General features: G+C 26.7%; 1 protein-coding gene across 1 annotated transcript; it reads left to right on the top strand.

The window, feature by feature from the left end:
• Window positions 1-9,032: 9,032 nt before the first annotated feature.
• On the top strand, window positions 9,033-12,264 carry LOC136074496 (uncharacterized). The gene is made up of 6 exons (XM_065786822.1): window positions 9,033-9,310; window positions 9,765-10,714; window positions 10,833-10,930; window positions 11,025-11,186; window positions 11,264-11,946; window positions 12,033-12,264. Exons 1-4 carry the CDS (start codon window positions 9,033-9,035, stop codon window positions 11,175-11,177), a joined length of 1,479 nt encoding a protein of 492 aa, XP_065642894.1. The 3' UTR covers window positions 11,178-11,186; window positions 11,264-11,946; window positions 12,033-12,264.
• Window positions 12,265-14,579: the final 2,315 nt, after the last annotated feature.

A 14,579-nucleotide genomic window follows, 5' to 3' on the forward strand; every position in this document is an offset into this window, starting at 1 on the left:
TAAATGAATGCGCGTCTTTCATCGCGTTTATCTACGTGACTTTTACCACGTATACGAAATAATTTTAATTCACCAACTTTAATAGAACAAGTTCGCCTTCGTCTTTCCTATTATCATTATTTAATTTGACTTTATTCCTTATCACTCATGCATGCTCGCTTGTCTTCTCTTCCACTTTGTGTCACTTTATTTGGGTTATAAAACGTATATATTATATTAAGAATTGTTATTTATTATAGTAAAGAAGAACACTGATTACGCGAGGTATTATTAAAATATGAAATAGATTAAATAGTATTCAAGTAATAATGCAAGTTATACAGCTATCCGTAATTGTACTATTTTTTATACATTTTGTACTTAAAGAGCAATCATCAAAGTATACAATTGGTCTACTAATGGACTGTTTAACGGTGTAACAAGACTTTCTGAAGTTGAAAGTATATTAAAATATGAGAACCTATTACTCCTTTGTCAAGCCACTATACTTTTGCTCAAATTTCACAGCAATTTGTTTGCATTCAATCCAACATTTTTTTAAAATTTTTAAAAAGTTTATCAATTTTTCCTGGAGGATGCGGTAGAGCTATTACAGGTAGCCAGTTCTCAAACATCAATATACATCAGTATCAAGTATTAAGGGGAAAAGCCTCTCAAAAAAAACTTTTTTTTCTGATTCTTTAAAAGTAAATTTATTTTGAAATCAAATAGTGAAAACCGTATTCAAAGATACCTTTTTTATATTACTAAAAACATTTTTGTGCAACCACCTAAATTCAATTTTACCTAGCAACGCCCCTAGTTACAGAAAAAATGTCAGTAAAACACATCTAGTCTAGCTTTTTTTCCGTAGTTTTTTTTTACAGTTTTGTTAGAAATGCTTTCAATTATCTCTAAAGCCATATTTTAAAACCACATACTTAAAAAAGTGTGAGAAGATAAGTCATCTTTTCAAGCTTGTACACAATAAAACAAGCTTTTTACAATATTAACGAAAAATGGACAAGTCTAAGAGAGAATATAACAGCGATAGAGCTAATTTTTTTACTAAAAGTCTTCGAAAACGTAAATGTACCTTTTATAGTTTAAGAAAGCAAGAAAAATTTGTAAATATTGGTATCAGAGTTGTTAACAAGACCAAAAATAGCAATGCCAAGACCACACGTTACAAGGCCAAGACCAAGGCCAAAAATTATAACGACAAGGCCAAAGCCAAGAGTTTTAAGGTCAAGGCCAAGATTAAGAGTTTCAAGGCCAAGGCCTATGCAAACATTTTCAAGACCAAAGACTTCAGCACAAACTGTTGCTAATGAAACTATGAATGAAGCTGTACAAGAATTCAAGGAAGACAAATCTCCTAATGAGATAGTAGATTGCAACATTGTTGATCGATTGATCGATTGCAAAATTATTTTGGTATTTGCATTAGTCAAAATTGTGGCAACCTTGAAGGCATGAGATCTTCAGCCTCAGTAAGTTTGTTTTATGTAGCATCTTCAAGCAAAAAAATTAGTATGACATGCATTGCCCCACAGGTATAATCAGTTGGTATAAATACAATTAGGATAAAGCTAATGGAACCAATGAACATAAACCAGGACCAGGTATTCCTATTGAAATTGTACCTAAGTTAAACCCCATTTCTGTAGAATTAACATCAGAAACTTACTTAAATCTTTTACTTCATGTAAAAACACAGAACCAAAATTAAAGATTTAATGCTATGATATGTTCCAAAAGAAATCAGTTAAAACCTGTTTTTTTGTTGCATTTGCAATATTTTCTAGTTTTAAGTATGTTTTTATTTAGAAAAAAGGGTTTTGTCGTAAAATGCTATTTTAACAATTTTTTTTATAAACTTACACAATCTACAAAAATATAACAAAAGATTTCAGAATAACAATGTCAAAGTATGTTTCGCTAACGCAATTGAAATTCGGATTCTATAATACTATTGAAGCTTTTAATATTGGATTAAAGTCTTGTATCCTTATATTTAAAAGACTTAATATGATACCAGAACAGCATACAATTCTGCGTGCAAATACTTTAACCAGAGAAGAATTAGCATGTCGGAGTATAAAAATCAAAACACCATCAACAAAGAAAGATTTTAAGAAGCCGTAAACATAAAAAATCTGATAAATTTAAACAGAAAGAAGGAAATATGTATGGGCTGGTGTTCATGAATAAAAACTATTATTAATATGCTCTTTTTATATAATATTTTTTGTATTCTTATTATTTTTTAATATTTTTCATCACAATTTTGACTTATTTGTCATTTTTCTCAGAACGCGTGTTTTTAATCTACTGGCAGAAGTATTTTGAGAACCGCTTTACCGATTTAAACGAAATTTTCAGGAAGTATTCCTCTCATAAAGATGTATGCAATGAACAGACAACTTTTTAAAAACGTTTTTTAAACCCAAGAAATTAAAGAAAACGTTTATCATTTTTATGCTTAAAATGTTTGCCAAAATTAAACAGGCCAACCACCTGACAGAATAGTTGTTTGCAAAAACTGTCTGCTTATTGCATAGACCTATCTTTCTACTATAAGTTGGAAAATAATCAGCTGAAAGTGTCATTCTTATTACCTGCAATCTTTGCCAGGGTGAGGAAAATTTGAAATTTTTCCTTAGTTACCATGTTACTATGGCAACGGAGTGCCATTTTTCTATGATAAATCTTCTTAACATTTTGTGAAAAAGATAAACAAGATAATTACAAATTTTTTCTTTACAGAAATGTTCGTTGAAATTATTTGAATCTAATGTATATACTATATATCCAAAAAAAAAAATTAAAAACTGCATAAAATTCGTAGTACATATATAATTTTTAAAAGTTTTTCGATTAATAGAAGGTAAAAAGGGGATACACAAAAAAAAAAGAAGAAGAAAAAAAAAAAAAATATATATATATATATATATATATATATATTATTAAAAGTATATTACCAAATCATCAATTGTATAAAATTAATAATTTACGTTTTCGTTTAAATGATTTGTAGTTACATTGTTCAATAAAAACTTGAGAAAAATTTTTTAAAACTACTTTGTTCCATAAAAATGGTCCGCGAAAAGCAATCCAAAACCTTCTACAATTTGTTTAAAAAAATGGCTGCTTAATAAAACTATCATTGCGTAGAATGTATTTATTTTTATCTTTTGACAAATACAAATTATGAAAAGAAATCGGGGAAGATTTGATTTTACATAAAAACATAAAACATAGTACATTATAACATCATAATATTAAGTTGATATATATTTAGTGGATTCATTTTTCTTAATAAAAGTTTTGCACGGGTAATTTATTAAACGTGCTATGTGCTTCTGATGAATTTGAAGAGGTTCAAGTTTGCTTTTGTTGGTACTAGCCCATGCAATATTTGCATAGTTAATATGACTGTGAATAAAAGAGGAATATAATTGAATTAAAATTTTCTTATTTAATAAGCTTCTTACCTTATTTAAAATTCCTATACCTTTTGAAGTTTTGCTGCGTATTCAATTTTCAATGTAAATTTTCTAAGTAAAATTATCATCAATATAAACAACAAAAAATTTTGTAACATTTACTCTGTTTATTTCGACATTATCAATGAAAAGGGATGGCATTTTGTAAGGAATTAATTTTTTTTAGGAGGTGAATGAATGAATATCCGTTTAGTTTTTTTAATGTTAAGCGATAATTTGTTTGATTTAAACCAATAAGAAATCTTGTTTAATACTAGATTCTTTAGTTGAAACTGTAGGAATGTTATTATATGATAAAAATAGGTTTGTATCAAAAACTATTGTTTTTAATCTGGATACTTTATGAAGATTGTTAATATATATGAGAAAAAGAAGAGGTCCGAGAATTGATTCTTGTGAAACACCACCGGTAATCTTTAGCAAATTCATCGGTGAAGGAACGTTAACGGATACAAATTGTTTGCGATTATTAAAATAATTTTTTAACCATTTAAGAGCATTTCCAGTTATTCCGTAATGTTTGAGCTTTTTAAAAAGAATTTCATGGTCTATAGTATTAAAGACTTTGGATAAGTCAATGAAGATGCCTAAGGTATACTCAGATTTTTTTAAACGATTCAGTGATACTACGTGTTAACTGGAGAATCGCGTGTTTTGTAGAGTTGTTTTTTTAAATCCGTACTGATGGTTATGTAATAAATGATTGTCAGTAAGATGTGTGTAAATTCTGTTATACATAATTCTTTCCAGAATTTTTGAAAAAAATGGAAGAACTGATATAGGGCGATGGTTATTGACATATGTTAGATCTCCTCCTTTGAATATCAGTGTAACTTTTGCAATTTTACAAAATATATTCAGCTTTAGAGCCTGACAGTGTTCAAAGTTGAAAAAAAAAGTAGCAGCCAAAACTAATTTTACCTCATAGAAAATATGTTAATCATTTATTGTATATACTCAGTGATGTGTTCGTTTGTGTCCCAAAAAGTATTAGGTTATATACATATCTCTCCAATAATTGCAGTAAAGATTTTTTGCACATCATTTTAAACTATAGAAAAAAAAAGTAATTTTCATTCATATTTTGTTGTTATGGCAAGGAAATAATAAGCTATGAATATATTTCAAAATTTACTAAAAATAGCGCCACAAATAAAATTAATGTTAAATTTGAGAAGAAATAAAGTTAAACGTATTTTTAATTGAATTTTTAGTTGTTGTGAATATCTGAAAAGAAATGTCTCTTTAATTTTTAACTGTAATGATATATATATATATATATATATATATATATACACGTATCTAAAAAAAACATTTTTTCAGGACATGACATTTTTTACTTTTGTCATAGCCTGGTTTACTGTGCATACTGGCCAATTGTGTGAAGATCTAAATTTAGAATGCAGCGCTTCTACCGTTCTACCAGATTGAAACACTTAAGTTCTACCGAATTTAAATGTTTCAATTCAAATCAATTTTGTTTTAGTATTAAAAAGTTAAGCTAATACATTTATTAAAAGACAAATTGTTTTATGATATTTGTGTTTCAACTATTTTATGAGACTTATGCAAACAATTCTAGTTTGTACTCAAGCTTCATCTCATGGGAGAATCTTAAAGAGAGCTTCATCTAAATGGTGAAACATAGGAGAAAAACCAAAAATTAATTAAAAATCTACTGGGAGAAAAACTGGATATTAAAGAAGGTACACAAATTAAAAGTGCGCATTGTTATGGAAGAAAAGAACACGTAGAAGGTAAGCGTAGAAAGCGAAAAATCGTTGTTAAGTTTCTTATTTTTAAAGATCGTGAAAGCCTTTTTGAAAAAAGATAAAAATAAGAAAATATAGAAAGAAAACATGTACCTTAACGAAGACTACAGCGAGCGGATAACTAATATTCGCAAACAAATCTCCGACAAGCAAAAGAAATATGAGCAACAAGTAAATTCGCTAAAGTTAAGTACAATAAAATAATCACTACGGGGTCGTCCATAAATTATGTCGCGCTCTAAGTTTTGTGGTTTTGTGATGATTCATACAAAACTTGCTACTAAAGTGTTGCAACTTTGTGACGAGGGAGGGGAGGGGGAAGTGAAAAACGGTTAAGAATTGCTGTCGTAATTAATTGACGACCCCTCAGCCATCTTAAAGCAAACTATATTTACGGTTATTTATAACAGAATAGAAAATAAATATTCGTAAAAAAAATTAATTCTAAAAATAATAGCAATTTTAGACATGCTTTTAAATATTTTCAAATTAATGATTTTAAATCTGATAAAGAATCCGATCCATGACATAAATTGCTTTAACGAAATTAATTTGCCTGAATTTGTATGCTCAATCAAATAAAGTTAGTAACTTGTTAGGCGTGGATAATAAAAGCGATTTTATTATCCACAATTTTAATGTCATTCACATAAATATTAGAAGTTTAAAAAAAGACTTTTTCAAATTTATTCAAAATTTTATTTTCAACAATTATTCAAAATAAGTAAGAATAAACTTTTTACAAATGTTAATAAGCAAAGGCTAAGTTAGTAATTCATACTATTAATAATAACATAATATGTCATCTAATGAAAAAGTTAGGGTTTTTAATTTACTTTTTAAAAAGGCTTTAAAATACCTTTCGTATTGGGTAGCTCCAAATCAAAATTCGGCAAAACAACTTTATTCTAAAGGTGTGCTACCCGATAGGCAATACAAAATTGATTAAAGTTTGTTTGACAAAAAAGTTCATTTAAAAAATCAGTAGGATTTCTCAAATTTTCTCAAATTGTACTTGTTTTTCTTCCTATTTCTCAAATTGTACTTGTTGATAGGTTTCGGAGTGAAAATATTTTTGAAGAGAGATTTTTCCACATGTATAAAAAGCATAAAACATTATATATATCTAGCTCGTATATATTTAAAACTCTCATTTCAATAAAATAATGTTTTGCGTGAGAAAATCGGTTTGCAAAGCAGATTAAACGGATTGCATGTTTCTGACGGCGATAAAAACAAATTGTTTACGATTTGACAAATAACTTTCAAACCATTTAAAATTTTTTATTTTATTTCGTAGTGTTTAAGTTTATAGATTAAAATTTGGTGATCAACCGTATCAAAAGCTTTTGATAGGTCAATAAAAAGTCCTAACGTATATTTTGTAATTTTTTAAATGATTTTGAGATTTCACGTACAAATTGAATAATCGCATGTTCAGTTGAGCTATCCTTTTTAAAACCGAATTGATTAATGTAAAGTAATTTATTATTATGAAAATATTTGTATACACTGTTATAAATAATTCTTTCTAAAATTTTTGAAAATGTGGAGAGAACAGAAATAGGGCGATAGTTACTAATAATTGATTTGTCTCCTTCCTTGAAAAAAGGAGTAACTTTGGCGATTTTAACTGTTTGGGGAATATACCTTGATGGATGGAAGTTTTAAAACTTAAAAAAGAACAACTTTTAGCTGTTCAAAACAATTTATAATAACATTTCCATTTATTTGATCTGCTCCAATTGCTTAATTTTTTTTAATGGAGTTTTGTGTCATTTTTAAATCTATTAAGTAATTGGGAGAAATAATTTTTTTTTACGTTTTGGTGAATTTTTTCAAATAGATTTTAGTAGCCCTTGTAAATTTTTTCGCTTATAGGTGTTTTTGTTTTCAAAAAATTTATATATAGTTTTAGTTTTTTGTTTGTTATTTTATTTTCAACAATTGGGAAATTAGCATCGTATATAGAAAAAGTGTTTTGAAAAAAGTCTAATAGATACTATTAGCATCATCATTAAAATTTATGATTTTCTAGTGCAGTAATAATAGTTGATTTTTGAATAATTTAAGACTCATTATAAATGCGTTTTCGAATTACTGTTTGTGTGGTTATAATTATTTCAGAGTTTGTATTATCTAAATTTAGGAATATAGGGAAATGATCTGATATATCAGTTCGCAAAATACCAACTTTTAAATCATTGTTGAAAATATCTGAGGTTATTATATTATCTATTAGAGTTGGTGAATTTGTTACTCTTGTGGGTTTGTTTATTAAAGATATCATTAAAGGCATTTATTGTTACTCTTGTAGGTTTGATTATTAAAGATATCATTAAAGACATTTATTGTTACTCTTGTAGGTTTGATTATTAAAGATATTATTAAAGACATTTATTGTTACTCTTGTAGGTTTGTTTATTAAAGATATTATTAAAGACATTTATTGTTCTCTTGCGGGTTTGTTTATTAAAGATATCATTAAAGGTATTTATTGTTACTCTTGTAGGTTTGATTATTAAAGATATTATTAAAGACATTTATTGTTACTCTCGTATTTTTATTAAAAATATTGAATCCGTTTCAAAAAATGCATCATAAAAATTTTTAACTTTAAGGTCGTTGTTATAAAGAAAACAATTCATGTTTAAATCTCCCATTGTAAACACTGTTGTAAAAAAATAAAATATTGCTTGATGTCATTACCCAGAAAAATCTTTTGGGGTATGATTGTATTGTCATTGGTGGTTACTAATTTGCATAAAATCGTATTAAAATTCTGCAATATATTTAACTCTAAAGCAATAAAACTTAATTTTTTATAACTTTTACTTTCATCCATTTCATAAATTTTGACAGATTGTGTTAACTAAGTTGTTTTAGGAAGAAAATAAAAAAAATTAGAGCTTTTTTTAATTTAAAAAAGAATATACGAGTTATTTGTACAAAAAAAAAAAAAAATCAAATTTGTTTTTTTATAAACTAATATGATAAAATTCTAAAGAAAAGCTTGAGTTTCCATTTTTTTCATAGATTTAGTATCTGAATTAACAAAATATATGCCAAAACGAGCAAAAACCCACAAAGGGAATAGAAAGACTGTTTGCTTCTTGTGTCTTGGCAAAGCTAGTCGCTTTGTAACCAGCTTCATGACAGAAAAAATGCAACAAATTCTGAAGCAGCCAATTGACTTTAATGATCTAAAAGTCCCAACTGGCTTTTGAGCGGCAACTGAGCGTTGCCGCTCCAACCTTAGGAGGCTTAAGGAGGGAAAGCTTCAAACTCAACTACAGCTGTTTGACTTCTCAAATATCAAGGTCCGTCCGGTTACAAGAGATTCAGTTTGTGATTGTTTGGTTTGCTCAGTTGGCATAGCAAAGCACAATTTTCCACATCCAGTCTTGGCAACAAAGGTTCAAAGGTGGCAAAAACTAAATTTCTAAAAATTTTTAAAAAAATCTCAAAAATTTAAGCCCAGATTCCGAGTGAACGAAACATTTTTGGAAATTTTTTTTTTCCCCAACAGGTTTTTTCTATATTCTGATCAATATATAAAAACATCAAGCAATTTGGAGGAGGTCACTTCCATTGACTGCCTTATTCTTACAAAAAATGACTCTTAAGTAGAAAAATTGATTTTTTCGCATAGAGAAAAATCAAAAATAATTTTAATTTTTATTATTTTCCTGTTTTTTGTTTTATTTTAGAGGAAAAAATAATATATCTACATTAACAGTGGAAACAAATATAATTTAATATTTAAAATAAAATGGGAAAAGATACAAGATCGAAACATAAAGTTTTTTTGATCAATGATACCATTGAGATACTACCATCATCTCAATTGCCTACTGGAGAGCAAGTTCTGCAATATTTACATGGCAAACTAATTAAAGCAAGAAAAGAAAAATTACAATATAAGCTCAGTGATATAGTTTCTTGCAAATTTTCCCATGGGAGTTTTGAAATTGGTTGCAATAACCCTGGAGGATGTAATTTTCTTAAAAGCTTGTGTTGTTTCGTCACTGAAAAAAATCTGGAACAGAAGTTCATTTCCAATAGTAGCTGACCAATATATTAGGTAAATGATGCAGTATAAATTTATTTTTGAATTTAATTTCTTAAAACAAATATATACACACACACACACATATATATATACACACACACACACACACACACACACACACACACACACACACACACACACACACACACACACACACATATATATATATATATATATATATATATATATATATATATATATATATATATATATATATATATATATATATATCTATATATATAAATATATATATATATATATATATATCTATATATATATATATATATATATATATATATATATATATATATATATATATGTATATATATATATATATATATATATATATATATATATATATATATATATATATATATATATATATATGTAAGAATCTTACCATAACACTACAACATTGTTTTCTTTATATAGAAGTAAGATCTTGTGCTTGGAAAATCGTAAAAAGAAGCTATCAAAAAACAGATCACGTAAATCACCACACAATTTAAGTACTATAGATAACTACAAATGTGAAATAAAGTGCTTATTTGATATAAGTGTGAAAGATGTGGAGCGAAAAATTTTATCAAACAAACAATTCACTAAAGAGGAAAGAAATGTCGATATAAATTTTTTTAATGATCAACGAGGAGAACGTAAAGCTGTGATGGGTGGAATAGACAAAAAATGCTTATTTACTGCTTGTAGAAAGCAAAGGGAGATTGAATATACCAAAAAGAGGGTGACTCCTTCAAATAGTAAAATATTAGCTTCTGAATATATAAGCGATTTAGCTGTAAATCAGGTTAGCAGTGAAGAATCACAATGCGAAGAGGATAACCAAAATTTTGAATATCAAAAAAAAAGGAAACCAAGATCTCATAAAGGAAAACCAGATTTTGTTGAAGTTATGCTACCTAGGAAAATCTTAAAGGCTACTGCTGTTACAGCAAAAAGATATGATATTCAGAGTTCAGCACATACAGCTACTTTGGCTAATGTCATTAACTCAGCTGGTGGAAACCTAAAGGACTTTAATATTTCTCTTAAGTCAGCAAAGGTCCATTCAAATGATGCAATTAATGATAATGGTTTAAAAATAAAGGAAAATTTCATTAAAATAGCCCAGGGAAAACTACTTTGTGTTCATTTTGATACAAAAATAGTAAAAGAGTATTTTTATGGTGAAAATAGAAATGTTGAGCGCTTAGCACTAGTGATTTCAAGTCCTAGTATTGATAAAGAACAACTTATTGGGGTTCTTTCTATAACAGATAGTCGTGGAATAACACAAGCCAAAGCTATTAAGGAAATATTGGAATCTTGGAATCTCTGGGATTTAATACATAGTGTATGTTTCGACACTATATCTTCAAATACAGGTGAGAATAACTTGTGCACCTAATAGTATAATATATGATATTTTTGTAATTTGTTATTTTTATAATTTTCATTATACTTTTTAATTTTTTTCTCTTCAAATAAATGAATCAAATCAAGGCTGGATGCAGGGTGCATGTGTATTGCTGGAAAAATGGATGTGCAGACCGTTAATATGGTTTGCTTGCAGACATCACATATATGAGCTCCATATTAAGGTTAGAACCATACTATTTATTGTTTGTTTATAAAATACTTTTGTTCTAGTTCTGTTCAAATGGCTTTTTTATTTTCTTATTTGTCATTATCTAGCATGCAGCACTTGCAGTTTCTGGGATAGTTTCAAATGGACCAGTTGATAATCTTTTCAAAAAAATTCAAAATTTCTGGGAAACTATAAAGCTGCACATAAATTTCAACAACCTTAACAGGTTTGAATGGAGCAAGCGAAAAGGAACATGTTAAGAAGAAAAGGTAGAGATTTGTATATTTCTTTTTTCTAAATTAAAAAAAAAATCATATTAACAAATTTGAATTACATTTTTTCAAAGGCTTTTGAAACCAAAACTTATCTTGAATGTTCCTTGTTCACAGACAATTTTCCACGTGGTGACTACAAGCATTTGGCAGAACTCGCTCTGGTTCGGCTAGGCAGTGATAAACTAGCAAATTTTAAGTTTCGTAAACCTATAGCTTTTCATCATGCAAGATTTTTATCAAAAGCTATCTACTACATGACAATAGAACTGCTTACATTTAATTTGCAACAATTTGATATAATTAGTGCAGAAGAAATAGCAACAGTTCATCAAGTTGCTGAGTTTACTGGGCTATTTCATGCAAGATGGTTTTTGAAAGCACCATTGGCAGCCTCTTCTCCTTGCTTAGATTTATGTGCAATCAGGGACATGATCAAGTATGGATCATTTAATAAAACAATTTCAACTGCAGCAATTAAAAGTTTAAAAAATCATTTATGGTTTCTTACAGAACGAAATGTTGTACTTGCTATATGCGATGAAACGCTAGACAATAACACAAGAGAAAAAATTGCCAAAAAATTATTTTTATACCCTAAACCTTCAAGATTAATATTGGGAAAACCACCTTTTCGAAACATTAACATAACGAAAATTCCAGAGTTATGGGAACTGGTTGGACCTCAAAGTTGGATTCTAATTCAACAGCTAAATCTATCTGCAATAGAAACAGAATGGATGCAAGTTAGCTCAAAGTAAGTTTTTTTCTTAATTAATTTAATTTTATTAAATTTTTTACCATCTAAAATATTTAAAAATGCCTGTATATATTTTATTTTAGAGATTGGAATAATTTTTCAGGATATGGAGTCCTAAAAAAATTCATAGAAAAGTTAACAGTAGTAAATGATTGTGCTGAGAGAGGAGTAAAGCTTATCCAAGACTTTACACACATGTGCCAGGATGAGAGTTAAAGCAATGTTTGATGCTTTCAATTTCAAGTCACAGACAAAAATTTTCAGTCAGTACTAAAGACAAGTTGTCAAAAATTATTTAACATGTGTTATGTAATTATTACATTGTTATGATTATATATCATGATTATATATATATATATTATGATTATTATGATTATTATATATATTATGTTTATTGTATATATTATGATTATATATATATATTATGGTTATTATGGTTATAATTTCATAAATTTATGTCAAGTCATAAATTTATGTCAAGTTAATTGTTAAAAAAAATTATTTTTAAAACATGATTTTAAAACAAAAGTTTTAAAAATTGTAATTTTTATTTATAAATATGCTTAAAAAAAGCTTTCTAAACCCACATATGGGTATAACTATGCATAACACAATAAGAAAACTATCCCTAGTTGTATATTTCTTCTGCTGTCGATAGCTAGCTGTTAAATCTAATATTACCTAGAAACCGGGTTCTTTTGAGAAACCAGGTCAAAGTTTTGACATAAAAAACTTACAAAGCAACATCTAAAGCTGTCCTAATAGTCTCTATTTTGCTGAATTATTGTTTTAATTGATCACACAAATGTCCCTATTCACTTAAACAAAAAACAAAAAAACAAAAAATTAACTAAGGAGGTTTAACTACTCATAATATGACTTTTTGGGGCAAAAATTTAACTTTCGAGCCCGTTGAGCGGGGTCTAAAATTTGAGCAAATAAGTTAAATTTTGTTTTTTATTGATCCTAGAGTACGCCTACAGCACATGGAAAACAGTGCCTTTTGATTTTCAAAAATAAGGGGCGTTTGACCCACCCTAATATGTATATATATATATATATATATATATATATATACATATATATATATATATATATATATATACATATATATATATATATGTATATATGTATATATATATATATATATATATATATATATATATATATATATATACATATATATATATATATATATATATATATATACATATATATATATATGTATATATATATATATATATATATATATATATATATATACATATATACATATATATATATATATGTATATATATATATATATATATATATGTATATATATATATATATATATATATATATATATATATATGTATATATATATATATATAGATATATATATATATGTATATATATATATATATATATATATATATATAATATATATATATGTAAGGGAATTTGATCTAACCTACATTATATATAGCTATAGTATACTCTATATAATAATACTCTACTTAATAGTGTTAATAGTAGGGTGTTAATGACTCTTCCCTTTTTTTTGATCTTTTAGAGAGTTAAAAGCGCGAAATAATCACCAAACAGAATATATATATATGTATATATATATATATATATATATATATATATATATATATATATATATATATATATATATATATATATATATATATATATATATATATATATATATATATATATATATATATACATATATGATCAAATCAGTGCTTGTATCGTTTCCAATAAGAATTGAATTTTCAGTGTAATGTTTTAGTTGCTTGTTCACTATAGATTCCAAGTAAAGATTGATGGTTTAACGCGAATTCTTCAACGTGGTAGAAGAACCTTTGGTGCGCTGATATTGGTAAAAATAGGAAAGATGTTTTGAATTTCCGAAATTTCAATTCAAAAGCTTTCCTTGAATGTTTTTCCAAAACATGAAAAAAAACTTCTTTGAAATGCCTTAGAGTTTCAATTGGAGAATGTCAATGATTTGTAAAAGCATATGACAAACGTTGTCTTTAAAGTGTCCGGCTAGATTTTGTAAAAATTGCTCAACTAGCCACGCTCTACACATAAGTTAAATCTTTAAAACTTAAATTAACTATTAATAATCATTAAAATACAGTTAACTAATATACTAATTTTTAAAGTTTAAGAAAATAATATTTAGCAGCGAAATTTCAAGGTTTTTTAAAAAAATACCCTAATATATTTGCCCTATTGATCTCCATCAACAAAAATAATTTTTTAGAAAAAAAAATTTCGCTTTCCTAAAGTAAATTAATATTCATTAAAAAAAAACTTAAGTTCTATCAAATTTTTTTTTGTTTTAGAGTAATGACCATGTAATGAATTGACCGTTCCCTCTATAGAAAAAAACCGCAATGTGTAATGGTCTTCGTATTCACCACAAAAATAAACAAATAAGCGTTTAAATTTTTTAAAGAAGCAATCAAATAATTAAACTTAAATAAACAAAATGTTTATTACAAACAAATAATGGTAATTTTAGATTGCACTCAACTATTTAATAAAATGCCAACATATTTTCGAATCCAGTCTACCCTTTTTTTGCAATCATTAACATAAAAGTACAGGAAAAGAATAATTTGGAGTAATAC

The sequence above is a fragment of the Hydra vulgaris genome, chromosome 01, assembly GCF_038396675.1.
Source record: "Hydra vulgaris chromosome 01, alternate assembly HydraT2T_AEP".
NCBI lineage: Eukaryota > Metazoa > Cnidaria > Hydrozoa > Anthoathecata > Hydridae > Hydra > Hydra vulgaris.

What these genes read in the sequence shown, in the direction of transcription:
- LOC136074496 (XM_065786822.1), top strand. Translation starts at nt 9,033, where the DNA reads ATGGGAAAAGATACAAGATCGAAACATAAAGTTTTTTTGATCAATGAT. An exon ending in CACTATATCTTCAAATACAG is followed by an intron (nt 10,715 to 10,832) that starts GTGAGAATAACT and finishes AATCAAATCAAG; the next exon opens with GCTGGATGCAGGGTGCATGT. An exon ending in TATATGAGCTCCATATTAAG is followed by an intron (nt 10,931 to 11,024) that starts GTTAGAACCATA and finishes GTCATTATCTAG; the next exon opens with CATGCAGCACTTGCAGTTTC.